General features: G+C 34.1%; 1 protein-coding gene across 6 annotated transcripts in view; it reads left to right on the top strand.

Annotated features, from left to right (window-relative positions):
* CUNH18orf25 (chromosome unknown C18orf25 homolog) overlaps positions 1–25,811 on the top strand; it is a 62,771-nt gene that overhangs the window by 22,078 nt on the left and 14,882 nt on the right. For 4 of the 6 annotated variants that reach the window (XM_015595743.2, XM_015595742.2, XM_015595741.2 and 1 more), the window contains one exon: positions 18,380–18,562. The exons of the other annotated variants lie outside the window; for them this stretch is intronic. In XM_015595743.2, the coding sequence (XP_015451229.1) occupies positions 18,380–18,562 (183 nt within the window). The remainder of the gene's footprint in view (positions 1–18,379; positions 18,563–25,811) is intronic. 6 annotated transcript variants of the gene reach the window in all.

Below are 25,811 nucleotides of genomic sequence, written 5' to 3'. Positions count from 1 at the left end.
GACTTCAGGTTGTTCTATGGCAGGTTGTAGGTATATTTTTTTGCATTTAATAGTTTGAAGAAAACTTTATTAATGCCTGTAAAATTATTTATTCATTTATTCCTGTGTTCTGTTCTAATCTGTTAATATCATGATGGATCTCTTGATACAGTACTTAATTCTACTCACTAAACAGATTTTTATGTAACCACCCCAGTACTTTACCTTTTTATGGGAAGAGAGAAGTTAGATGAACAAAATTCTCTTTGCAGATAGACTCCATTGTAGAGGTGGCATGAGAAGTGTCTTCTTGTTCGACTTACATTGGTTGAGTGTGCTTTGTTCATATTTGCCAAACCTTTTTGTTAATTGACTACCTTGACCAGCGCGTAAATCTCTTAAAACACTAGTGGTCGCCTTTTTTTAGTCTGTTCTGAATTGCATACTAACCAAAACACCAAAGTAAATTATTTAGATCTGTAATTTAGTTTCTGGTGTTCACACCATTTAGTAAGTTTGTAGCTTTTGAAAATACATAGTTTTCTAAGGTAATTATGGAGAATCAAATAGTAGGGTAGGAAGCAGGGTTGCTGTATATGACTGCCTAGGCTGCGTGAAGCACAGTTTCAGGAGGTGTTGTTCACATAAGACAGGTATGAATGGGCTTTCCTGGAGTTATGCAAAGCAGCAAAGGTGGAACAGCCTGAACTTAAGTATTAGGAAGTTTGTTTCAACTGTCCATATTGTTATCCCAGAAAAATTGTAACATTGTACATTTTTAATGATTATTGGTGCCTCAGTTTCCTGAATCACATTATAACTGTGGAGAAGAGGGATGCACTCAACCTTATAGCCAGGGCAGTTGTTGCAAAGTTCTATAAATTGTAAAGATAGGATAAATTATGAACTGATTTGAGTGTGACAACATGGACATTCAGGTGAACCTTAAACTGGATGTGCCTAACAGAATCTCTTGGATGTTGCAATTTGAATCCAGCTGTTTACACAGAATGGAAACCAAGAGGAAAAGTAAAAACTGAGGTTCTTGCTATACTCTTTTGTCAAGGTAATCTAATTTAACAATTCAGAAAATGCTTTATTTGTAAACTTTTGTTTGGCAGCAACTTAAACGTTGAAGGCATTATGCTAAGTGTTCTCTAATGCCAAATAATTTAACAATCATTTTCTTTTAGGAGTGAAAACAATTAATAATGAAGACCTGTATATAGTGCATGATAATGCTTAATAATTGTGTTTGCTATCTGGGCAACTGATGTTTATGAAGACTTTTTTTATTTAACAGTTAACTGGCAAACAACTTAGTTTGTACACTAGACCATTCTTTCCTTCAAATTTTTGAAAATATATTACTGTTTGGAGGTATCATACCAGGATAATTCTGGGAGTTCTTTCATTTGGGGGACTTGAAGATGAGCAAAAATAAAGTATTTCGTAGTGAATATTAATGTAAAAATACTATGTGGTGGTCTTGGGTATTTAAGGCTTTTATCAGATGAATCATTTATCTTTATAGATGATCTTTTTGTACTGTTTATCTCTTTGCAGTTTTTGATTAGAGTATTATTTCTCCAGGTTGGGGAGTTCTCTGCAAAATCACTTTGAAACTAGATCTGTCAAGTCTGCTCTAGCAGAGAATTTTGATTTTAGTGAATATGAATAATGGACATCAGATTTCATTCAGTTCAAAGGGCATGAACACTCAGCCTGAACAGACTAACTTATATGCAGCAGTGTACATGGGCAGTGGGGAAAAGTTTTTTCAGTAACTTGTTTTTCATAAATATTTAGTCTAGCGTAAACCTTAGGGTAACTTCATCTTGTCTAGACCCGTTTTTGTGTGGTTTAATAGTCACCATATAAATGCCTACTCAGTGAGGTTCCAAAAATAGTATTCACTTTGGTAGGCAGACACTAGTTAGAAAACCTAATTGGTCTGTTTTGGAGAATATTGGAGAGGCTGTTGAAGACAACTTAGATCACCTGAATTCCCAAACCGTGTGGCCAGGCCAGAACAGCTTAGCCCCACCTAAGCCAGAATCTCACCACTCATTATTCATCATACACATTTATGCATTAACATGCATCGTGAAATTTATCTCACAGTCTTTCTCAGGTAGAGATTTATGCTTGGTCAATTAACTCTTATTTGGAAATTTAGAAAATAAAAAATTTTAAGTAGTAAATCCTTTGTAGAAAGTTTTGAAAATGTGAAGTAGAAGATTAAAATCACCCATAATCCTGTTTTTGTCAACATTTGAGTATTTTGCCTTCCATAATATATAACAAAATTTATCAAGCTGTGTATGCATACTTCTTTTTTCCTTTCCCACTTAACATTGCATTTTGAGCATTTAATCAAAGCACAGTATTCTCTCTAAAAAAATTTTTTTTTTTTTGAATAGTTCAGCTAAGATAACTTCCCAAACATTGATCCTTTGGGGCTGTTTGGTTTTTTTTGCTATTATAAGAAAGGGCATGAACACTCAGCCTTTGACACATACTGCCAGACTGCTTTTTAAGAATATATTAAGTCTGTTCCATCTAGGAGCTTGATTATTTGTTGCATTTTATTCTTACTATTGAATATCTTGCTGATTTGATGGCAGAATTGTATTTTATCATTAATTTGCATTTCTTTGATCACTAGTGAAGTTGAAAAATCATGTTTGGCCATTTGTATTCTTTTAGTAAAAAGTCTTCATGTTCTTTGCATGTTTTCCTCCTGCTACATTTATTTTTCTTAAGATTTATGAGGGTTCTTAACCTATTAGGGATTGAATTACCTGGAAAAAATTTAATATCACTTAAGCAATGGGAACTCATGGTGGAAGATAAGACCCCCAAACCCACACTGGGAATACCATGACCTTTTTCCTGTATTGAATATGAAGTGGCTAAAAGCTCCACTTTCCCATTTTAAGCCTTTTATAATCTGGGTATATTTTAGTAGCTATTTAGGAAACTCACTAAATACATTGGTAACAAAACACTGAGACTAAGTAATCAGATAAAAACTGCTTATTTTCAGCTTAGTAAATGCAAACAAATCAGGTTAAATCTAAGCAGTTTTCAATCTGGTTGTATATTAGGATCACTTGGGAAACACTAAAAACTTATGATGCTCACGGCCTACTCAATTAAATCAGAGTCTCTGGGTCTGACCCAGGCATCAGCATTTTTCCCTCAGCTTTTGGTGATGTAATTGACATATAACATTGTATTAAGTTTAAGATGTACACGTGATTATTTGATATATGTTTATATTGTGGAATGTTTACCACAGTAAGGTTAGTTAACACACCCATCACTTCACATATTAGAATTCGTGGGCGTTGAGAACTTTTAAGATCTGCTCTCAGCAACTTTCAAATATACAGTTGTTAACTGTAGTCATCATGTTGCTCATTACATCCCCAGAACTTATGCATCGTATAGCTAAAAGTTTGTACTCTTTGATCACCTTTGCCCATCCTCCCCTCCCCCAACCACCAGTTTGCTGTTTCTATGAGTTCGTTTTTTAAGATTCCACATATAAATGAAATCATACAGTATTTGTCTTTTTCTGTCTGACTTATTTCTCTTAGCATAAATGCATCAGCATTTTTAAAGCTCCCCCATTGATGACAGTGAGCTTCCAGGACTGAGAACTCAGTTGAGCAGTGATATTTTAAGTCACCCATAGCCAAAAATTATCACGAAACTGGTAATCTGGTTTAATTAAGTTCTGTTATTGCTAGTGGGTATCAAGTTCTATACAGTGGAGTCTTGTTTTTAAAAACTTATTAGTTCTAAAAACCACACTTCTACATTAATTAACAAGCATGAACACTTTTATTTATTTAAGGGGATATTTTAAAAGCATGCATTGTTTAAATGTGATTTTCTCTATGCTACAATGTCTGGATAGGTAATGTTCCCTCAGGTTTCGAAGCTTTGCTATCTTACTGGTGGCTATCCTTTCACAACCTCTAATGTTAAAGCACCAAGGTATTATTTTCTGCCTGTTTTTCCTAACTTATTTTTTAAAGTTAGTGCCTATATTAACTCTATATATGCAGAAGCAGAAGCTTTGCTTTCGATATGATTCTTTTTCTCAAAGTAGGATATATCTTAGTATTAATAAAAGAACATATGTGTGTTTAAGGTGACAATATGGTCCCTGTTTTTTTTTTCTTTTTTTAATAGACTTTATTTCTTAGGGCAGTTTTAGGTTCACAGCAAAATTGAGCAGAAGGTGTAAATAAAGATTTCCCAAATATCTCCTGCCCTCACGCATGCCTAGCTTCCTCCACTATCAGTGTCCCCCACCAGAGTGGTACATTTGTTAAAATCGACACACCTACATTGACACATCACCATCACTCAGAGTCCATAGGTTACATTAGATTTCACTCTTGCTATTGTACATTCTCTGGGTTTCGACAAATGTGTAATTGGTCCCTGTTTTTAAGATCTTGAATTATCTTGCTTATCAGTGTTTGTTGCTTGTAGTCATCTTTGAGGCTGAAACTTATCTCACCGTCCCTAGCATAAGTATTTCCACACCATTTTCTGAATCAGGCTTTTAAATATACATTTTTCATTGTTTGTTGAAAAATAAGCAATGCCAGAATATGAAACAGATCAAAGTAGCCATCTGAGTTTCTGTCCTGTTCAGTTAAGTTTAGCCAGCACTTAAAGTGAGAATAAACTGGTTAAAGAAAAGTTTCATATTCTTTAAATTCCACTTAGTATTTCAGTAAGCTAAATATACTACACTGTGGGGAAAGGTACTTTCTTCTTGAGGAAGTTTACTTATAAACAAGATTTTTTTTTTTTTTTTTTTTAAACACAAAGGGAACGGAGTAATTGGGAAAAGAATAAGATGAAGTTAGAGGGAAGGTTGGTAATAATAAACTTTGTGAGGCTTTTAATTGCTAGGTAGAATAGTGCTAAACATTTTGTCCTATCCTTTTAGGCATTGAAAAGAGGTGGCATGACTGATTAAACAGTTCTTATTGTCTAGGAGAAACAATACTGAGACCTGGTAAATTTTTCTTTTGTATCTTCATAAAAAGCCACTATAAGATAAAGTGAACTGTATTTTCAGAAACATCTGAAGTTAATTATAATAGAGCACTTCATAGATCTGTTTTTTATAAGACTTCCTGATATAGATGGTATAAGGCCAAATCGATTGATTCCATCAGTTATTCATTTATTCAACAAATACATGAGCACTTACTATGCAGCATTGGAAGTGCACCAGTGAATGAAATGTTCCTGCTCTCATGGATCCTAATCTTTTTTGAAGAGGCAGACAATAAACGAATTTATCATATGCTATCAGGTAGGGATATACACTGTGAATAATAATAAAGCTGTATATAAGAGATAAAGATTGACTTGGGATGGGCTAGAAAAGCCATTTTGGATAGTGTAGTCAAGTGGTCTGGGGAGGTAACCTTTTTAATAGCTCCCTGAGGAAATGAAGAGTTCAGTATAATTTTTTTTTTTTAGAGACCCAAACTATATGGGACTCAAACCAAGGGTGATCTGGCTCAGTTCAAGGATAAAACAGTTATTTGTAGAGGAGCATATCCTAAACTGAAATCCTATGAAAACACTTTTACTGATGTCAATAGCTGTACACTATGCACACATTTGGAAAGTGCTGGCTCATGTGGAAACAGGTTTCTCTACTGTAGGACAACTCAGCCATTAATGTGCTCTCCAGAGGGGCTGGCTGGATAGCTTATCATACCAGACTTCACTGCAAAACTTTTCTTTTTTGAGATATACCTTTTAACACCCTTGCCTAGACCATTGTTTGTAAAAAGCTGACCCAGAGATATACATGGATTGTGTGTATCCTTTATGTGGTTTTCCATAAGGAATTTTTTAAAACTTAAAACAAAAGTGTTTGATAAGACTCAGTAAGCTGAGAATTATTGTGTAGTGATTTATAATGGGCCAGCTGCCAAAACGACTTAGAATTTTAAAGTAAGAAAAATAAAAATATTCAAGGATACAGTGGTTTTCAACCAAGGCCATACATTTAAATTACCTGGGGCGCTTAAAACAAAACAAAACAAATTTACAATGTCTGGAAGCCCACCTAGGTTTTGGTTTTGTTAAACCACTCCTGGTTTTTTTGTGTTTAGCCAAGGTCGTAAACCACTGTTATAGGTTAATAGTTACTTGTATAGTAACAGAATATGTGTTCGTTCCCAGGCCAGATAGAGTGAAGCTATGAAAAATGGTAGTGTTATGTTAGTAGTTTTATGTTTTCTTGGAATTACTTCCTTTTGTGTAGTTAAGTGCTGCTAATTAATGCTCTGTTTATATGGCTGTTCTTAGTAATGCTTATGCTATTTTCCTGAATAAGCATGTCTTAATAAAAATATAATTTTCTGAATTAATGATGTTTTATCAAATGGGCTCAATGTCTTTAAAGCTGACTTCATTCATGCTGGGGGATTTGAAGGAGCACACAGGGAAATTCCAGGATTACTTGACAGGGGTGCTGTGTGAGATAGGAACTGCATAGGCAGTGTCCTAGAAGAGGCCATGAGCTGTTTTTCCGAGATGCAGAGGCAGACAGAGAAGTTCCGCGTATGGATGGAAAAGTTAACTCACCTTGACATTGGGGAAGAGAACAATCCGCTCCTGGAATCCCGGGAACTTAATATGCAGCTAGTTGGCCAAAGCATTTCCCCTATTGCTCCATCAGGTGCTTACATGCAGATGCCTGATTTCCAAGAACTGCTACCGTAGGCCTTTGATTCTTTTGTGACTTGCGGGAATGTTGACAGTACATTAGAATTCCCAAACACTTGTAACGGTTTTTTCAACTAACTTTGCTGAAAATGGGAATATTTCAGAACAACCTTTGAATCACAAAGTTGTGTTAACTGCTTTTTGGATTGTGTAAGAAAGAATATGCTTTTGCTCATTGTAAGTTTCTTTTGATTATGTTTTAAAAATTATAATAGTAAATAGTTTCTTTTTAAAAAATTAGATTCTCAGAACAAAGCAGAATTTGACAACTTTTAGCTTGAGTTTTGTTACTTAGGTTGGAACATAGAACCACATTTATATGATAATGAACATAGAACCACATTTATATGCTTTTTCATGCCAATATATATATATATACACACACACATATATATAGGGAGTCTTAGTGAATCCAGATAGGTAAGTAGTTAATTTCTTGAGAATCTTTTAGCATTTATTTAATATAAATACTATTGACTTGTTTCTTCCAGTGGGGGGAGTCATATAATCCCACTCTTGTCAGAAATCATGGATGAATGTACTGCATGAACATTTTTATATCATTCTTCCACTTGCAGTTTTATGAACTATGTTGCTTCAATGAATTATGATATTAGATAGCATTTGTATGCAGGAAGAATGAATGAATTTTTGAGCAAATATATGCTCTATACCTACTATGTAAGACACTGTGGGGAAAGCAGATCAGATTGGAGTTTGGTATCATGCATGAGAAAAACAATCTTTTTCATTGCTACATAGATGAATTTTTATCTTGAGCTCTATCTTAAAGCTCAGTGCCTGAGGCAATAGCCTGGCAGACATCATCCAGTGAAATTGGTACCCTGATATGAAAGGGTAACTCTAGAGGAAACAGATGAAATGGTCACTCTATTAAAGGGTATGTATTGAACGGGTTTTAAGTTACTAGTGACTAAGTGTATTAGCTAATGTGCTACCAATTTGATTTTGTTTTCAATCCCTGGAGTGAAAATAAACGGCCCTTTGGCATATTGAAGGGCCTGTGGAGTGTGTCAAAGGGAGAAAAATATCACAGGATTGAAAGTCTTGCAACATCGTATCTGTTTGTATGTGTAGCCTAGGATTGGGAAATACTGGTATTTTATCTTTTCTTCATTGGCGAGAATATTGTGAGAAATGGTTAATTTAGGATGAACTGTTTCAATAGAAACATATAACTTTGCTAAAGCTAACTGGTTTTTTAAATATTGTGTTTACTACTGGATTTACTTATAATAAAAATTTATTCAAATTTATCACAGTAATTTCTCAATATAAAAAAAGTTAATTGTTCTATATACATAATAGAGTTGCAGCTTTGGAAAAAATTTAATTCGTAAGAGGAAGGATAGGTGGTATGTTCGGAGTTTCATATACAAACAATCAAGACCTTTATTTTAATAATTTCTCAGTAACTTTATTCAGAAAAATTCACTTTTTAATTCAGTCCTACATGCAAATATTTGCAACTTGTAAATTAACCGTAATAGACTGAGCTCATTTTTTTTTTCTTTTCTAGTTTTGAACTGAAAAGTAACTATGTGATTTAATGTTTTCTTTTTAGAACTTGATTTATGAGAATTGAGAGTTAACTTTGGGGAAAGCTTGTTAATGTACTTAGTTCTTTTTTAAGAATATGTGTATGAATTGATGAAAAAGACTAGAAGTTTCTTTTTTTATTGTGTAATGACCGTCATATTTCCTGAATGTAATATTTGACAAATAGGGGTAAAGTTTGAATACTAATGCAACTTAAAATAAATTTCTTAACATGCTAAGCTCTTGCATAATGTTAGTATGACTTTTCACCAGAAAATATATAGGAGTTTATTATAACTAATGGGTTTTTCTCTGAAATAATAGTGCAACACTTGTAAACTATTTTAGCTAATATTTTTTTTAAATCAAATTTTATATCAGCAGGCAGAACATACTTGTTTTGGATGACTGACCAGTTTTTAACTAATTCTATAATCTTTAAGTTGAGATGTTTTCAGAGAAGCTTGTTTTGTCTTCAGCTTTTTACTGGGGTCTCAGATTTTACTAGACATGGTATCTTAGACAAAATATTAATTTCAGCACGTTAACATGACTACTTATTGATGCATGTTTAAACTGCTTCAAGCACGTAACAGGTTTCTTTTTTGTTTCATGATTTAATAATATATTAAGGATGTTTTGAAATGCTTTTTATTTTTAAAATAGAAAATATGAATTCATCTTTTAAGAATTAATATATAGACACATTATTCCTAGTATTGACTAGATATATTCTAATTTTTGTTATCAGATAATTGAGTAAGGTATAGTTTTGTTGCCTTTAAAAGAAAAATGAAAAATTTCAATGGAATGGAAGGTTTTATTTTATTTTATTGAGATATAATTGACATACAACATTATATTATTTTCAGGTATACACCATAATAACTCAATATTTTTACATATTGAGAATTTATCACAGTAAGTCTAGATAATATGTCACAACACATAGAGTTTTTTTTGTGCGTCAAGAACTTTTAAGATTTTTAGCAATGTTCAAGTATACAATACAATGTTGTTAAGTATAGAAGTTTGCATCTTTTGACTTCCTTTCATACACCCCCACCCACCACCCACCACGTCTGGCAACCCCAATCTCTGAGCTTGGTTTTGTTTTTTTGTGTGTTTTTCTTTCTTTTCTTTATTTTTTAGATTCCATCTATAAGTGAGAACATATGGCACTTGTCTTTATCTTAGGATAGTACCCTCACGGTCCATCCATGTCGTTGTAAATGGCAAGGATTCATTCTTTTTTATAGTTGATTAATTTTCCTATTATATATATGTTTATGTGTGTGTGTGTGTGTGTATGAACATCACATTTTCTTGATCCATTGATGGACATTTATTTCTATGTCTTGGCTATTGTAAATGATGCTGTAATGAACATGAAGATGCATATATCTTTGCGAGTTAATGTTTTTGTTTTCTTTGGATAAGTACCCAGAAGTGGAATTGCTAGATCATATGGTAGTTCTATTTTTAATTTTTTGAGGACCCTCTATCTGGTTTTCTATACTGGCTGCACCAATTTACATTCTCAACAGTACACAAGAGTTCAAACTTAGGTTTTAATAATTGTTATCCAAGGTAAGAATAATATTTTGAATATTTAGAAGGCGTTAAACACTAATAATTTTGAGAAACCTTTCTACAGAATTTTGCATAAAGATTTTCTGAAAAGAGAGGTTTTGGTAAAAAGAAAAGGAACACCAGAATACATTGATTTAATTCATAGGATGTATGCCAAAATAGTAAAATCTATTTAAAAATAAAATTCGATAATTTGTGGTATGGAAGTTTACCCTTAATTTTGTAACAGAAACATATATACTGGTTTATCCTGGTTTTCAGTTTCTCATAGGGCCTTGAAAATGTGTGAAGGAGTATTGTTTTGAAAAACAATGTTTTTATGAGTTGTGCTTTAAAAAGATTACACCTTTTCCAGATTGCATAATTTAAAAATCCTTTCAAAAGAATTGTTTTGTTTTATGGACATGAAAAGCAGCATCAAGTATTTGAAGTAGTTTTAATACTTTTTTTTAAACTGTTATGTTGTGGATTATTGACTTCTTTCACTGAGGCAAAATCTGTATTCCTAAAATAAGTACTTACAAGTACTTAATACTTAGAAATGGGAATTACTTTTGTATTGTATGGTGACGTTTTATGTAGGTGTTTTAGGTGTGCCTTGTTGTCTTCCCTTAATTTACCTTGAATTCTCTTAATTTTCTTTGAATTTTAAGGTTAAGGAGTATGTCCTGTTTGGACTCCTTTGTTGTCTGTTAAGGGTTAATACTGGAAAGAAACTTCTTTCGATCTATAACATTAATGTAGACACAGTTGAAATGCTGTTTAAGAATAAATTTGTTACCTGGATTATTTCATTTCTCTGATATGTGCATATTGAATTTAGTTGCTGGTATTTAAAAGAAGGCATTCATTACTCCCTCACTAAAGGTAAATGTGTTTTCTGATAATCTGTCTTAGATTGCTTTCTGCCTAGTTGGTACTAATTCAGTGTTCTAGGACGTTAGATACCTAATCATTTTAAGAGAATTTAACCGGCAGATTAAAATGATCTGGTTATTTGAGCCACTTTAGATAATAACTCTCTTAATTATATTGATGCATATTTGTGTGCATTATTAAAATTAAGTATAATAAAAGCCCAAATAAAAAATTTGATTTGGAACATAATGCAGTGAAATTGAAATCTTGAGATTTAATATTTTTCCTGAAGTGGGGTCCCCTCCTTAGAAGTAGAATAAAGGATTCTCTCATTTTGGGTCTCCAAGAGAAAAGCTTGTTTTTTTGTTACCAATCCAGAGGAATGAGCCTAGTCTCAAGGGTGTGTGTGTGTGTGTGTGTGTGTGTGTACCTTCAGAATTCTGTAATAATTCTGTATTTTTATTATTATAGTTGACAAGTTGCTGGAGACATAACTGTGCAATAATCTACAGGGATTTTAATGGATTCAGATTATTAATATAATATCTATTCATTGTTTCCTAAGTGTAAGAAAAAAATGTTGCCAACAAATAAACCTAATTAGAGTGAATAAATTGGAGGAAGAAGAGCCATTTTATCTTTTTTTTTTTTTTGGTCAATGAAAGGTTTTGGACCTCTTGATTGTTTCACTAGCAGACTTGGAGTGAAAAAGAATATACAAGAACCTATCTTGCTTCATTGCTTTTGTCTTTCCTAACTGGTTATGTAGATTTGACAGCAGTGGTCTCTGAAAATAGGTATATCTCAATTTACATGAGATTTATTACTTAAAATTTATATGCCAGCCAGAATATTAGAAATGAATTCATTTAAATCTGCTTGTTAATTAAAGAAATGCTATAGTGAATCCTTTTGTTGAGCAAACAGAGCACCCCAGATTGATATTACTGAAAATTTTTATTTTTAATAACTGAATTTGCTTAATGGTACAGATACATGAAAGTTATAGGAAAGGTGGTATACAGGCTTTATGCAATCATCATTTTTTAGACTAACAAATTATAGTCAAGTTATCTTAAAGAAGGTGACCATTTAAGTAATTGTGTCTGTTATGTTTTGTTTGGCTTATGTTGATTTTGCTGTCTCCCGATTGTGTTATTTAAATGGTACAGTAAGGATGCAGTGAAAAAGATTTTGTGGAATGCCACATGACAGAAAACACCGTATCAGAATGATTTCAGCAAATTTATTAAAATTTATTAAATTAAGTATTACATTAGTTATATAAAAATTGTTCTCAAAAAAAATTCTTCTCAAAATCCTCTCCAGAACTGGCATATATGCCTGCAGTCATTGTATAAATAAGAAATTTGTGTTTTAAATTTGTCCAGAACAGTTGTATATGAGTTGTAAACTAGCATGAATAGCTTGAGTTTCTATATGTACTTTTAATTTTTTTTCTTGATTTTTGTTTTTAATTCCTCTGAAGTTAGGAAAGTTAATGGGGATTGACACCAAATTTAGTTTACTAGTATTGAGTTGAACTTTTCATATTAAGTTACCACAACATAAATAGAAGACATTCTAAACAATGAAGGAATAATAATCCACGAGGAAATGTATTCTTTGGTAACAAAGTCTTATTCATATTATAACTTTAAGATTTGGGAGGAATGTTATCAAATTACTGTGATTTTTATTTTATTGCATTTTCTTTATATACTTTTTATCTAACTACATTTGAAGTGTAACAAACTAACCTAAATAAATAAAAAATTTAAAAAGGAAGTGTTTCTCGTTAACTCTGTTGAGGACAGTGGTGTTATATTAGTGTTTCCCTACCAGTTAATTTACATTAACTTGGGTCAGGAAACCTGCTTTTCCATAATGAAATTTGTAGTTAGTAGAACTAATAATAGATTTTACATGTTTCTGGTATAATTTTCAGGGTTTTATGTAACTGGTATATTGAATAAGGAAATAACACAATCCCAATGCTAACAAAAGGTCAAGATTCTTTTATATATCCTACTAAGTGATCCTATTAACAGTTGAAGAATATTTGGAAAATAACAAAATTTAGACTGCTTTGAGGAGTAATTAAAATCTAGAATGGATGAATCTTTAGCAGAGTACATAGATATGGGGATGTAGCTAAAATGCCATCTTTCTGTGTTTTTTCTTTGTGAATGTAGTGCAGATATTTGCTTTGTTCTCTGTAGATCTGAATCCCCAAAGCAGTAGGTCATGGATCTGTTCCTGAAATAGAAAGATAAATTGAAAGATTGTGCCCTCTTCTAGTGCCCTTTCTGTATTTATGAGTTCTCTTGAATATCTAGATAAATTACCTGAGTTATCTTTTTTGAGTAACTGCTTGATTCAGTTTTCCCAAATATGTAGTTAGTGGTGAAAGATTAAAGTTAAATTGTTTTTCTTTCTTGTGTCAACTTTTAAACTACTCTGATAATTTTAAATATTTGCTTTTACCTCTTTGATCCTTTCAAAATTAATTCTTCATCAGTGTCATAGGTAACTTTTTGGGTAGACAAAATGACCTGTCATTTACTAGTATGTTTTAAGGACATATGCAGTCCTTAAAACTTTATTCCCAACTTGAAATCTTCATAATGTCTGAATTTTTAGTAATTGAGATGTGTATGATGGAAAAAGTACAAAATAGACGTTTTATTTTAAAAATGACTTAGCCCCCAAACAGAATTTCAGCACATATTGCTGCATTTCATTTCCATTTAGCCCTATTTCTCAAAAAGAATATTTTTTTACTAAAATAGCTTTATGATGTTATTCTGAAGAAAATATACACAATGCAGTTTCTGGTATTTAAAGATTTTTTTTCTAGGTATGGCACTTTTCTATACAGATTTTTGTCTTTTCTAGTTGATGTAATCATCTTTTCTAAGATGCTTTGAAAATATTGCTTTCTATTTTTGCAAATCGTTCTATGTATATTTTTATGTTTCGATTGATAGTAATAAAAATACAGCATAAATATTCTTATACTTTTTCTCACTTGCAAATATAAATTTTTGCCTTGGTAAATATTTTGATGTGTAATGAAAAAGGTGTTTTTTCTTGGATAGGTTCTAAAATGCAAATTCCCTTCTGCAAGTCTTGAGGTTGGCCTTTTCTTAATGCCACACCTATTCCCCTCACCTGGTTGCCACACACACAGTCTGCCTTCTTAGACACTTTGGCCTGTTCTTTGAGGTGCAACTTTTTTTTGACTCACTATTTGGATTGAGGCCGAGTGTGATTTTTACCCCTCCCCCTTTCTCTTGATGATGTAGACAATGGCACTGGACTTAGGCCTTTTAATTACTATAGCAACAGAGCCTGTATGGGGTCCTTTGGCAATAACAAGATAGATTTTTCCTCTCCTAGTGGGATTTGGGGTTGGCTGTAGTGGGACAGAGAGAAGAAATTTTCTCTGAGCTTTCTTGTATATTACTATAGCCATAGAAATGGAAGTCAAAGGGGCAAACCATGTATTGGTTGGTTTGTTGTCCCACCTTTCCTTGGGCCTAAGACTTAGCAATAGAGAGAGGAGGAGGAGTGATGTTTCCAGGTATCTTGGAGATATAAGGAAATTCCTGTTTCCCAGCTCTAATTAGATTTCATACTGGGAGACTGACAATACTACTTGTGTCAGTGGAAGGGCCCTATAGGATGCTAAATATGAAATAATCCAAAATGATCTCTATTTGGCTTTGAAACACTTGTATATGAATACATCTAAGCCGACATTTCATTTCAGGCAAATATAAAAATACAAAAGCCACATTTGTGATGATCTCATTAATTCCAGCAAAGCAAAGCATTTACTTAACAAGTTGGGTGAATCTATGACCCATATAGTGATGTTTTCTCAAAGCTTTTTTGGCATGTACAGTAAAGTTTACATACAGAGTAAGCAAACAAACAATGAAATAGGGCGGGCACTAATTATAATGGAAAGGTGGGGCAGTGAACCAATATTTGAACTTCTATTGTGTTTTGTCTTCTTTAACCCCCACCATAACCCTGTGAAGAAACTGAGTCATCTAGCTAAGGAGTAGGCAGGACTTTAACCTATGTGTTTGCTGACAAAAATCTTTGTGTATTTCCTGTGCTGTTCCCAGTCTCATCCTGTATATTCCTCCTTCCCTCAGCAAGGAAAACAACTGTAATCTATTCTGATTCCACCTAACCAGGGCTCAAATTTCTCATCCGTAAAATGAGAGTGGTAAATTATGTAATTACCTTATAAAGTTTTAAAACTCTGTGCTTTTGATTGTCATCTGTAAGGAGGGATTTGTCTGGAATAAAAGTATAGGATGTTAGGTTTTGTTTTGTTTTGTTTTTGTGATTCATATTGTTTCCATGAAATTTAGAAGAGAACATATTTGAAAGAAAACATTCGTAAAATTAAACATTTGATGGCAATACAAAAGTTCTAAGGTTGTAAAAGGGTAAACAGATATGTCTGCATTTTGGTTTTTGAAAAGTTAAAACCTATTTATGGGCTAGGAGTTCAGTGAGAGGATACAAGCCTATTTCGAGCATAAAGTGGATGATGTTCTTACATAAAAAAAGTAGTCGGTAAATCGCTCGACCTTTAATTTTCTTGCCTAGTAAGGAGCAGTAAAATTTCAAAATATTCCAGAAGGAGAAATTGCACTTTAATTAACCACAGACCAAATAATTATTAACTAATCGTGTTAAATTTACCTTTATAGGGAGATGCTTCTAATGATTGTACAAAAACTAGTGAGTTCATTATTATGAATTTTTGTTTTAAGATTGTAACAGTGATAAGAGTTAGCACGTAGGAGAATGTGGAGTTTGGATAATCTTAAATGTTGTAAATGTGGAATGTTCTTGGATTGATGAATAAATTGTAAATTGGAAATGTTTCCATGTGTAGCGTTACTTGAACTAACTGGATGTTTTTGAAAGTCAAAATAATCTTAGTAGCAGTGCAATTATTTAACTGCATAGAGGAATATATTCCATCCTGTAATAAATTGACAGAGTCATGTCAGAAGCATAGATAGCTGCTTCTATTATCAAATGTGCTGAATTTTTCTAGCTCCTCCTCAGTAGTGGATTTTTTTTTTTTCCCAAGAGATACTCCTTTTATAAGGCAGATAATGTCACCACAGGATCTTACCTGTCTCTTAATTCTGCTATGCAGCAAGAGCCATATTTTAAAAGAATATTACAAATTATCACCATCAGTTAGTCAATATTCACTTAGTAGTTCAAAATCCAAGCCCTGCTGCTAAGTGCATTAAGTAATCTTGGTTTACTAATGAAAAGTGTAAGGTGACCTTGGAACATAAGATTCTTAATTGTGGTTTCTTGGAAGACAAAGTTGGAAAGGCAACTACTTGAATAAAGTTTGTATAGTATTGACTTGTCATCACTTGAATATACTGGAAATGAAAAATGACAGTGATAATCATTTGTTTTAACTGTTAAGTATAATTAAAATATGAAAATATTACTGTCTTTGTTTATGATGAATACAAAATTTAAGCTAAGCTATAAGGTGTGCTGTTTGGAAATATGGAAGATGCAAGAATGAAGCCAGATAACAAGTTTATGCTTGTATTTCCTACTGATGAAGACTTTCAGACAAGTTATTTCCATGGGTAGGTGATATCACTCTGCATGTACATATACACTTAATACTTCTTTTGCATGATTATACATGTAAGAGTGGTACAATTTTGACTTGACTGTTGACCTGTTGCCTCAATTTGGTGGTTGTGGTGGTAGGGGATATGGGGCAAGTGGCTGTGAGTGGTATTAGTGATATAAATTTTAAACTAAATCACTAATTTTTTTGTAAACACAAAACACTTAAAAAATAAAGCCCTTTTAAAAATAGAACATTTGGTCAAATAGTCAATATTGTACTTGACCTTCATATCTCTGCACCCAAATATTTGGACGTCACGTAGTTCCTTTATTCCATAATAATCATTTTGAACTCTGACGAGAACTCCATAAATGATAGAGCTTTCTTTTCTTTTTTAGAAAAGAAAAACCTCAAACATGAATCAATTTTTTTGCTATTTGAATTAATCCATTACCAACTGATTCCAGGGCTACACTGTTGAATTTTATGAACTTGATTTACCCTTTTGGGGGAATTAGAAATATTTTTAAGTAGTCAACTGAAATTGTCATGATCGTCAGAAATTCATATTATGATGTCTGTTCTTTATACAGTGGCACTTAACTCATTTGCCTTTGTTTGGTCATTTTTTTTGTTGTTGTTTTAAAAATGTTGCTACGTAAATCTATGATTTGGGAACTTAGTTTTAAGGGCTAAATACCCCAAATGTGTTCCATGTTGTTCAGTGACAATTTACACAATGGATGTAGTATTAAAACAATAATCTTTCATTGTGTTCTATTTTAATGATTCATTGGCACATGTATTCTTTCATAGTCAAGAGTTTCATAAAATTGGTGTGTTTCATGTTAATTTGATGATATTAAAAAAGCTTTATGGAAATGAATGGTTTACCTGCACTTTATAAATAGTTGTTGGGGGAGAAACAGCATTCTTTTATTTCTGCTCTCTTCTAAATTGAAGTTAGTAAGGGATGTGTTTTATACTCGATTGAAAACTTTATTTTTGCTTTTTGCTGTTATGTTAGAAAAAGGGTACCATTAGCGTTTTAAAGCATGTATCTATTCTACAAGCATGACTATTGAATTATTTTAGCATGAATTACTGCAGTGTAATTACTATGGAACTCAGCTGCCTTTTTCAGCTAGTTAAGGTGATTTGGAGGTAGAAAGGATCTCTTATTTTTCCAGTAAGAACTTTAAATATTTTCCTCTAAAATAACACATAAGGTTGCGTATCATTTCCTTGGAATGTGAGCTGGTTGTCTTTCTTGGAGAAAATATAAGTAGTCCTCATAAGACATCCAATGCAAAATCTTGAAGATGGATTTTGTGAGTATTGTCTTTTTGTAGTTAAATGCATAACATCCCTGTTATGTTGTTAAATGTATAACATCCCTGATATTATAAAAAGGCTTTACTGGAAATGGATAAGTCAGTCAAATAGGGCTCTTACTCTTAACCTTATTTCTTTAGAAAGTAGAAAGATACTTAATTTTCTTGATTTTCTTCTAAATCTAGTAGGGAGATTTTATATTAGCTACTAAGAGAAAGAATTAGATTCATTCCCTTAAAAAATATAAATTGAATTTTAGTAGTTTGCATCTGTTTTTTCCTTTAAAAATCAATTTCACTTTCTCTGTGGAGTCTTCCCCTTTTTCTTAATCTTTTGCTCTTTAAGAGTATGATGTCAATTTGGTGTAACGTTGTTCAGTATAGTCTTGTCTTCTGTTCTTCATAATAATACTCCTTTTCCTCCTTCCCAGTTGTGTCCCTCATCTTTGTAAACTTGGATTATCTTTTCCACTTTCACGTCATGTACAAAATATTGGTTGTATAAAATGCAGCTTTTCAGATCAGCTAGAAAAATAAGCTAAAGGCAGCTGGCATTTAGAGGGCTCTTAGTTTCAGAAGTATTTTTCACCCCACAAGTTAGATACAAGTATACATTTTCTTTCCTCCCTAGATGGACCTCCAGTTGTAGCTCATTATGATATGTCTGACACCAGCTCTGACCCAGAAGTGGTAAATGTGGACACTTTATTGGCGGCTGCAGTAGTTCAAGAGCACAGTAATTCTATAGGAGGCCAGGACACAGGAGCTACCTGGAGGACCAGCGAGCTTCTAGAGGAGCTGAATGCGGAGGCAGGTTGGTCTCCCTCCCCTTCCCCTTCTCTAATGGTGTAATGTGCATGTGTCCTGGCAGCTGTGTTCCTTTTAGCAGGCCCTGCTGAGGAGAGCAGGCTAACCAGAGACTTTTGGCATTAGGTGGTTGTGACTATCCAGGGTGCCATTTATAACTAACTGAAGAAGAGATTTGGGTAACATGTCATTCATCTTTCCTAATCTGGAGGAAGCAAAAGTGACAATACATAAGAAATTAATTGTAGGCATAGGTAGATTTCAGTAGGCATATTTCCTGGATTAAAAATGCCTAACATATGTGAAAACCACTCAGAAGCCTAATACTCCCCACTTCCCCCTTTCCGCAGTTTCCCTCCTTAACTGCTGCAGCAGCCTTGCAACTTTGGGGAGGGGGTTGTTTAAACTTGCCCTATGGGGCTGTTCCTATGCAGTACTGCACTGTTTCTTACACCTCTCAGTGTGCAGTGTGTCCCTGTTACTTCCTCTGCTGTAGTTCTCATATTTGTCTTTTCTAACTCTTTTCTTTCAGTTTCTGCCTCTGTTATCTAAGGAAAATTTCACTCCCTGTCTTACATTACTTATCTTGGTTCCATGATGATTCTTAAGAGTGACATTGATTCACTAAAAAACCCATTGCTATTACCTTGGAAAACCTTGCATAGTGTATCCAAGTTTCCTGTAGTATGTTTCTCAAAACTCAACATTCTTATGAATTTAAACCTTTGTCTAAAAGTACTAGTCCTTAAATTTAAGAAAAGAAGGGGAGGGGATTAAGAGACTGCTTATGTAGTGTGTATTTTCTTTCCTGTTAAGGAAGGATTATAATTTTCTAGTTAAATTGTAAATTGCATTGGCTTTTATAAGTGAATCTAGTATGTTAATCACTACCTAAAATATGTTTATGGGAAATGAGTTTTGTATTACAAAAATAACAATAGGTTAGAGCTTAGAACATTTTGTATTGAAGCTGTTAGGAAATAAGACAACTTCACAAATCATTGTCTTTATTCTTTCTCGGCTAATTTTTGATGGATGTAAATAGAAATCTCTTATTTGGTGACGTCCTGATTAATTTATTGTGGCTAATTTTGGAGCAGCACCTGGATTCATTTTTAACTTTGTTTTGACTGTTAACTGCCTATTTGACTTTGGGCAAACTGTTTCTTCTCTGGACTTTAGTTTTTTTGTTGTTTTTTTTTTTTACTTCAGTTTTTTTTATATATAAATACTTGCTTTACCCAACAAGAGTCTTTTAAGAATTTGCTCATATGTGTAAGTGCTTTTAAAAGAACTAAGTAATAATACTTCATATCAAAGGAGAGTAGTTTGATTACATTCTGTGCAATATGTATTCCTAAGTTTTATAATTTGTTCTGTATACTTGTAGTTTATCTTCATTTTTCATCCATTGACAATTAAGTGGTCCATTCTGCTTCAGTTTTATTTCCTTAGTCTTGCCATTAAAGGTGGACCACTTTATAGTAAATTCTTGAGAAAAACATGAAATTACCTTTTTTGCTTTTCATTTTAGAGAATTTTAATATTAGTTTGAGCTAAATGGAATTGTTAACATTTAACTTTTTGACCTACAACAAACCCATCAATTTCATATGATTCAACCTAAGAGTACAGGATTTGGGATCAGATTCAAGTAATTGGTAGCTCGATTATTTAAAACACCACTAGCCTTTGTGTGCTTAATTCTATATTGATTGTCTTTTTGAATTATGTCACACAAAGTTCTAAACAATGTATCACTCAAGTACTTCTACCATCATTCTTAAGAAATAAGACATGGCAAAAATACGTGAAGAGGGAAACACCCATGACTTCAACTTTATTCTCCTTCCTTTTCCCCTTTCCACTGCAAAGGTATCCTGAATTTGGTATCTGATGTTTTGTGTTACTATATATTTCTTTATATTTTTACTGCATTTGTTATGTATTTGTAAACAAGCGTGTTTTAATACTAATTGGTATTATACTGAAAATGATCATTGCAACTTTTTTTAGTACAACGTTTTGTGAGCTTTGTTCTTGTTAATAAGTGTGGCTCTAGTTCATTCATTTTCACTGCTATTTAGTATTCCAATACTGTATTACCTGTAGTAATATTCCACTATGAATATATCACAATTGACTTACCTGTTCTCTTACGGGAATTTAAGGTGCTGCCATTAGCATATCTCGTACAAGTCTCTTGGTACACATTTGTGATGATTTCTCTAGAATATGATATAGAGAAAATGTACATGTGTGTCGGGCCATAAATTATGTGTAGGTTTTTGTGTATCATAGGATGTGGTCACCACTGTTCCAACAGATCCCCATGACATTTTCTTATGAAGCCATTTATTGGCTCATTCAAAGGCTTCCCTGCTCCCAAATCTGGGAATGCAGATATGTGAGTAACAAATAAAACTTAATACACTCCAGTCTTGATGTAATTGTTATAGTGGGAATTGCAAATTAGAATATACTTAAACAGTGTTGCAACAAAATGTTAAAAGAATTTATCCTCAATGGCAGGTGTTTAGTTTTGAGATTTGAACTATTAGTATCAATTGGATGGTCATTTTTATAGTTTAAGATAAATGTTTTAATGGTTAGTATGAGTCCATCTTCTCTTCCTCCCAACAAAATAAAAACCCAGTCACTGAACAGGGTATTCAGAGTTTAATCAATAGCAGCATCTCAGACCAGGTCTGCAGCCCTACTCCAGTTAGGATCACGTAAGTAATCATTGTACATAGAGTAGCTTGTCTCTTTCACCAAGTAGTTAGATCACGTTCTTGTAGGCAAAATAGTTTTTACTGCTTAGTTTTAGTTTTAACCAAGGCAGAGAATTGAAATTAGGAAAGCCCTTGGTCAACAAAAGACCTAGACTTTCCATTTCAACTCATGTTATGTGTTTACTTTTTCTTACTTGATGCTAGAATTGAACAGTATAGTATTGGGCAACAAACAGCCTCATTTTGAACCAACAGGCACTTAAAATTATGTGACCTCAGGTTAACTATGTAAAGCCTCAGTTTTCCCTAATTGTAAAACAGATAAAACTAGTATCCACTCCAAAAGCTTATTGTTACCACTAAGCGAAATAACATATTATAATGTGCTTAGTATAGCATACAGCACATAGGCCCTTAGGAATGCTAACCAGCATTATGTTAATGTATTTATGCTGAAATAGACTGAATAAGAAAGTGATTAATGGACCCAGTCAGTGGATTTCTAATTTACTGTCCTGCCCTGGAATGAGTTGTTCTTGATACAGTATTTCCTAAACTTTGCCTGAGCAAAGAGATTACCTGGGGTGCTTGTAAAAGTTCAGACTCCTAGGCTTCTCCCTGAAGGTTCCGTAAGTAGATCTGAAATGGGGTCTGGGAATCTGTTTTTAATAATCACCCTCAGGTAACTCTTGCATTGGACATGTTTAGGAAGCTGTACCATCATATCTGAAAATGGCTTAATTTTTGTTTATTGCAAGTACTAATTCACTGTAAACATAAATATAGATGAGACTAAAAGAAGCAGAAATCTGAAGTCTTGGTGTAGAAGGCTAATAATTGTGGTAAACTAAATTTATTTAGAGTGTCCCCCCGCACTACCCCTGCTCCTAGGAAATTAAAATTCTGAACAAATGATCTCATTTTTTCCATCAGCCTTCTCTCAAGAAAGATAGGCTATGAACATTTTCCCATTCTTAAAATAGGGATGGTAATCTTGATTTGTCTGTTACACAAGCTTAGCTATAGTGCAGAGAAACAAATCTTGGGTTTCCTGTTCTTAGTGTAGAGCTTTTTATAATCAGACTAGAATGGCCATGTTTCTATTATTAGCACTTTAAAGTCAATATATCAGTCCTGTGAAGGAGATCAAGTTTGGTCAGGTTCCTGTTGTTTAATGGCTTCATATGGACTATAAGATTTTTGATTTCTGACCTTTTCTTCCACTTTTTTCCGTCCACTTAAAAAATTTTTTTTTAACATTCTTGTAAAACGAAACACAAGATAATAATTTGCTTGTTTTAAAGCTAAATGAGTAGTGATTTAAAACATTAAATTTGTTTATAGCCAACATGCCGCTGTGAACTACCATGTAATAATTTTATTTAAAGTGCTGCAAAAAAGCCTAGGACTAGCTCTTTCCCAGCAGATTGTGATTTAAAGAGTAGCTACATTATTTCTTTTGAAGGCAAAAGAAAATGTTTGCCATGATAATTTGTTTATTGTTTTTTCTGTGCTGCTTTCTGACTTATGTGTTGAAAAGGCTAGTGAGAGCACAAAAATTTAGAATTTTCTGATAGAGTGAAGTTATCCTTCCAGTGAACTACACAGGCAAAGACCTATACAGAGACAGCCAGCTGCCATATAACCAAATTCAGGTCCACTGATTTATTTTCAGTTTAATATATGGTAGTTGTGGTATTCACATTTTTTCTACGGGCTTATTCTTGTCATAGAATGGGAGTAGATTACAACCATTTGAAGAACCTCTTAGCATCTTTGGCTCACTTTTGTGTATTCTTTAGGCCAGTGGTCCCCTACCATTTTGGCACCAGGGACTGGTGCTACTATGAGAATCTAATGTCTGATGATCTGAGGTGGAGCTGAGATGATGGTGCTAGCATTGGGGAGCAGCTGCAAATACAGACGAAGCTTCGCATGCTCACCTGTTGTGCGGCCCGATTCCTAACAGGCCTTGGACTGGTACCGGTCCATGGGCCAGAGGTTGGGACCCCATGCTTAAGGCAGTGCTCTGCCATTTAATTATTGTGAGGTCATGGGGCAGGGAGGCAGTGGGGAATGGCCCAAAGGCCAGAGAATGTCAGGCTCTGCACAGGAGCTCCCAAAGGAATGTGTGACATGCTAAAGAGGGGCACATTGAAAGAAAAGAACTGATCGTCCTGCTCTGAAATAGACAGAAGAAGGATGCATTCCTGGCTATTGGAGAATGCCTTGGTGTCTCAAAGAGCATGGCATCCCATAGACTCGGTATGGGTCCCAGCTGACTTGTTATCTGAGTGGCACATCTTATCTAATGGCTCTAACAGGAAATATGGCAAAACTCTCAAAACATTCACTGGGAAATTTGTTTTAGCTCCTTATCATTAACCGCATGTCCCTTATTTTATAGTATACTGATTTTTAGACTAAGTATTAAAGAATATTGGCTATAAGAGCAGACCCTGATTTTAAGTGATCAGTTTTAGAGCATTACACAAGTTCTGTAACAATACTAAGTGCCAGCAGGATTGGATTACATTTTTATGGCCAAAATGACACTGTCAAAATGGTTTGGATTGCTCTAATAATGTGAAAGCAATATATAAATTATTAGTTTTGAACCCATAATGGATGAATAAAGTTAGGAGAACCTTAAATATTGGTGATGGTTACCTTACTCTTAAGATATTACAGAATCATGAGCAAATCAGCATAGTCATTTTTCATTTCTTCCCCTTTAAAAATGGCAGAGTGATTTTTTCAGATCTGAAATGAGGCTATGTAGATGGAAGTGTGAGAATGAAGGGCGTAATCAGTGAAGACTGGTTATTCAGAAATATCAATGACTGAAACATTTCACAGAGCAGTTCACAAGTTGGGATTATAAATTTGAACTATGGAGATAGAATTGGGCACAGAGATACTAAGAATTAACTTATTCTGTCATGTTCTCGTTGTGTTTTCTTAATTACTGTTTAAAAACATTGAGTAATCAAGGAGGAAGAGTTGGGTTATAGCGACCATGACTCCTACAATCTGCCCTTTAAGTTTAGTTTAATTCAATTAGCTCGTTTATTTTTAGGATGATAGGGGCTGAGCCCTTGCTGTGAGTCTTACCACAAGAGGCTTTAAGTGTCTCTTGAGGCTCAGCTCCTTGCTTCTTAGTGAGTAGGCATAGAGAATTTGGGGGTGGTTGTACATATAAACAAGTATTCATGCAATACTGCATAATAATGATAGCAAGACTTAAAGGTGCGGGGAGAGAGAGCAAGAGAGAGCATGCGAGTAAGCCAAGTGCCAATAACGTTTCATGAATGAGTGAAACTGCCCTGGAGTCAGTGTAGTGCAGTGAAAGAGAAATATCCTGGAAGATGTGGGCTGCTGGTATCAGTATGTGAAGATGGAAGACAGTCTTTTACTGAGCTGTAGAAGCAGCTTCACAGGACTGTAGGGGAGGTGGCATTTTCAAGTCAGGTTTGCACAAGGAGGCGAGAAAAAGTTCAGTGCGGTTTACCATGGAGCTGGCATTTTAGAGGATAGTGGAAAAGTTGTAGGAAGGTGAGGAATGGATGGCTGAGGCAAAGGGGAATAACAGCAGAGTGGAAGATAAGATGAGAGGCAAACAGATGGTTCCAGAGGCTTGTATTTAATGAGTGGCCACGTGAGTGGAAGTACAGTGTTTTACTTCCCATAGCCCTTGGTTTTTCTTCTGCCTCTTCCAAATGCTTTCTTCTTTTCCACTGGGTTTCTTTTCTGTGTTCTTAAGTTGTTACCGCCACTACGCTGTTCTGCCTCATTGAACCCATCAGCCAGTCCTTTATCAGTCCCCCCTACTAGCTTCACTTTTTTCCCTGTCTGGCATATATAAGGCCAACTCTCCTTTGCCAATATCCTTAGCTTCTTGTATAATTGGCTTTCCTCTTGTACCTAGCTGGCAAAGTCTGATCCCTGGTGGTACACTTGGGGCCTGTAGTCACACTGCTAAGCACGGTTGGAGAAAAATCACATGGTTACAGTTAAGAGTCAAGTTAATTTCCTAATCTACAACCTCATTCTGACTCTCAGTGCTGCCTAACAGTTCTCGCTTTTCTTTAGGCAGCATTCTTCATAGCGGCACTTGACTTTTCTAAACCCCTACCTTGCTATCCTCTGTACACCTGTGCTTTGTAGATGCCTTTGCCACATTCTTCATAAGTCAAGAGTACTTCAGCTTCTGTCATCAAACCTCTTTGTTTGCTTTTTTCTGGCTATGACCTGGTCTCGTCCATCTTTAAAAACTTTACGTACATACACATCCCCCTCACTCAAACCCATCTTCCTCTCTCAGTACCTCTGTCAGCTCTTCCTTCCCTTTCATTCTGAAGCTTGCTTTGCTGCATTGGCTTCCACTCCATTATTCCTCTCAGGCTCCTCTTGCCAAGGCCATGTATCTTATCGCTGATTCTAGTGGGCTTTACTTAGTCCCTTCTCTTATCAGCCTGCTCTCTTGGGTATTGGTAAGCACTTCTTCCTAGATGCTCTTTC

This window comes from Pteropus alecto, unplaced genomic scaffold (assembly GCF_000325575.1).
Source record: "Pteropus alecto unplaced genomic scaffold, ASM32557v1 scaffold146, whole genome shotgun sequence".
NCBI classification, from domain to species: Eukaryota; Metazoa; Chordata; class Mammalia; order Chiroptera; family Pteropodidae; genus Pteropus; species Pteropus alecto.
Note: the sequence above shows the minus strand (reverse complement) of the source record. Positions and strands in the feature narration are given on the sequence as shown.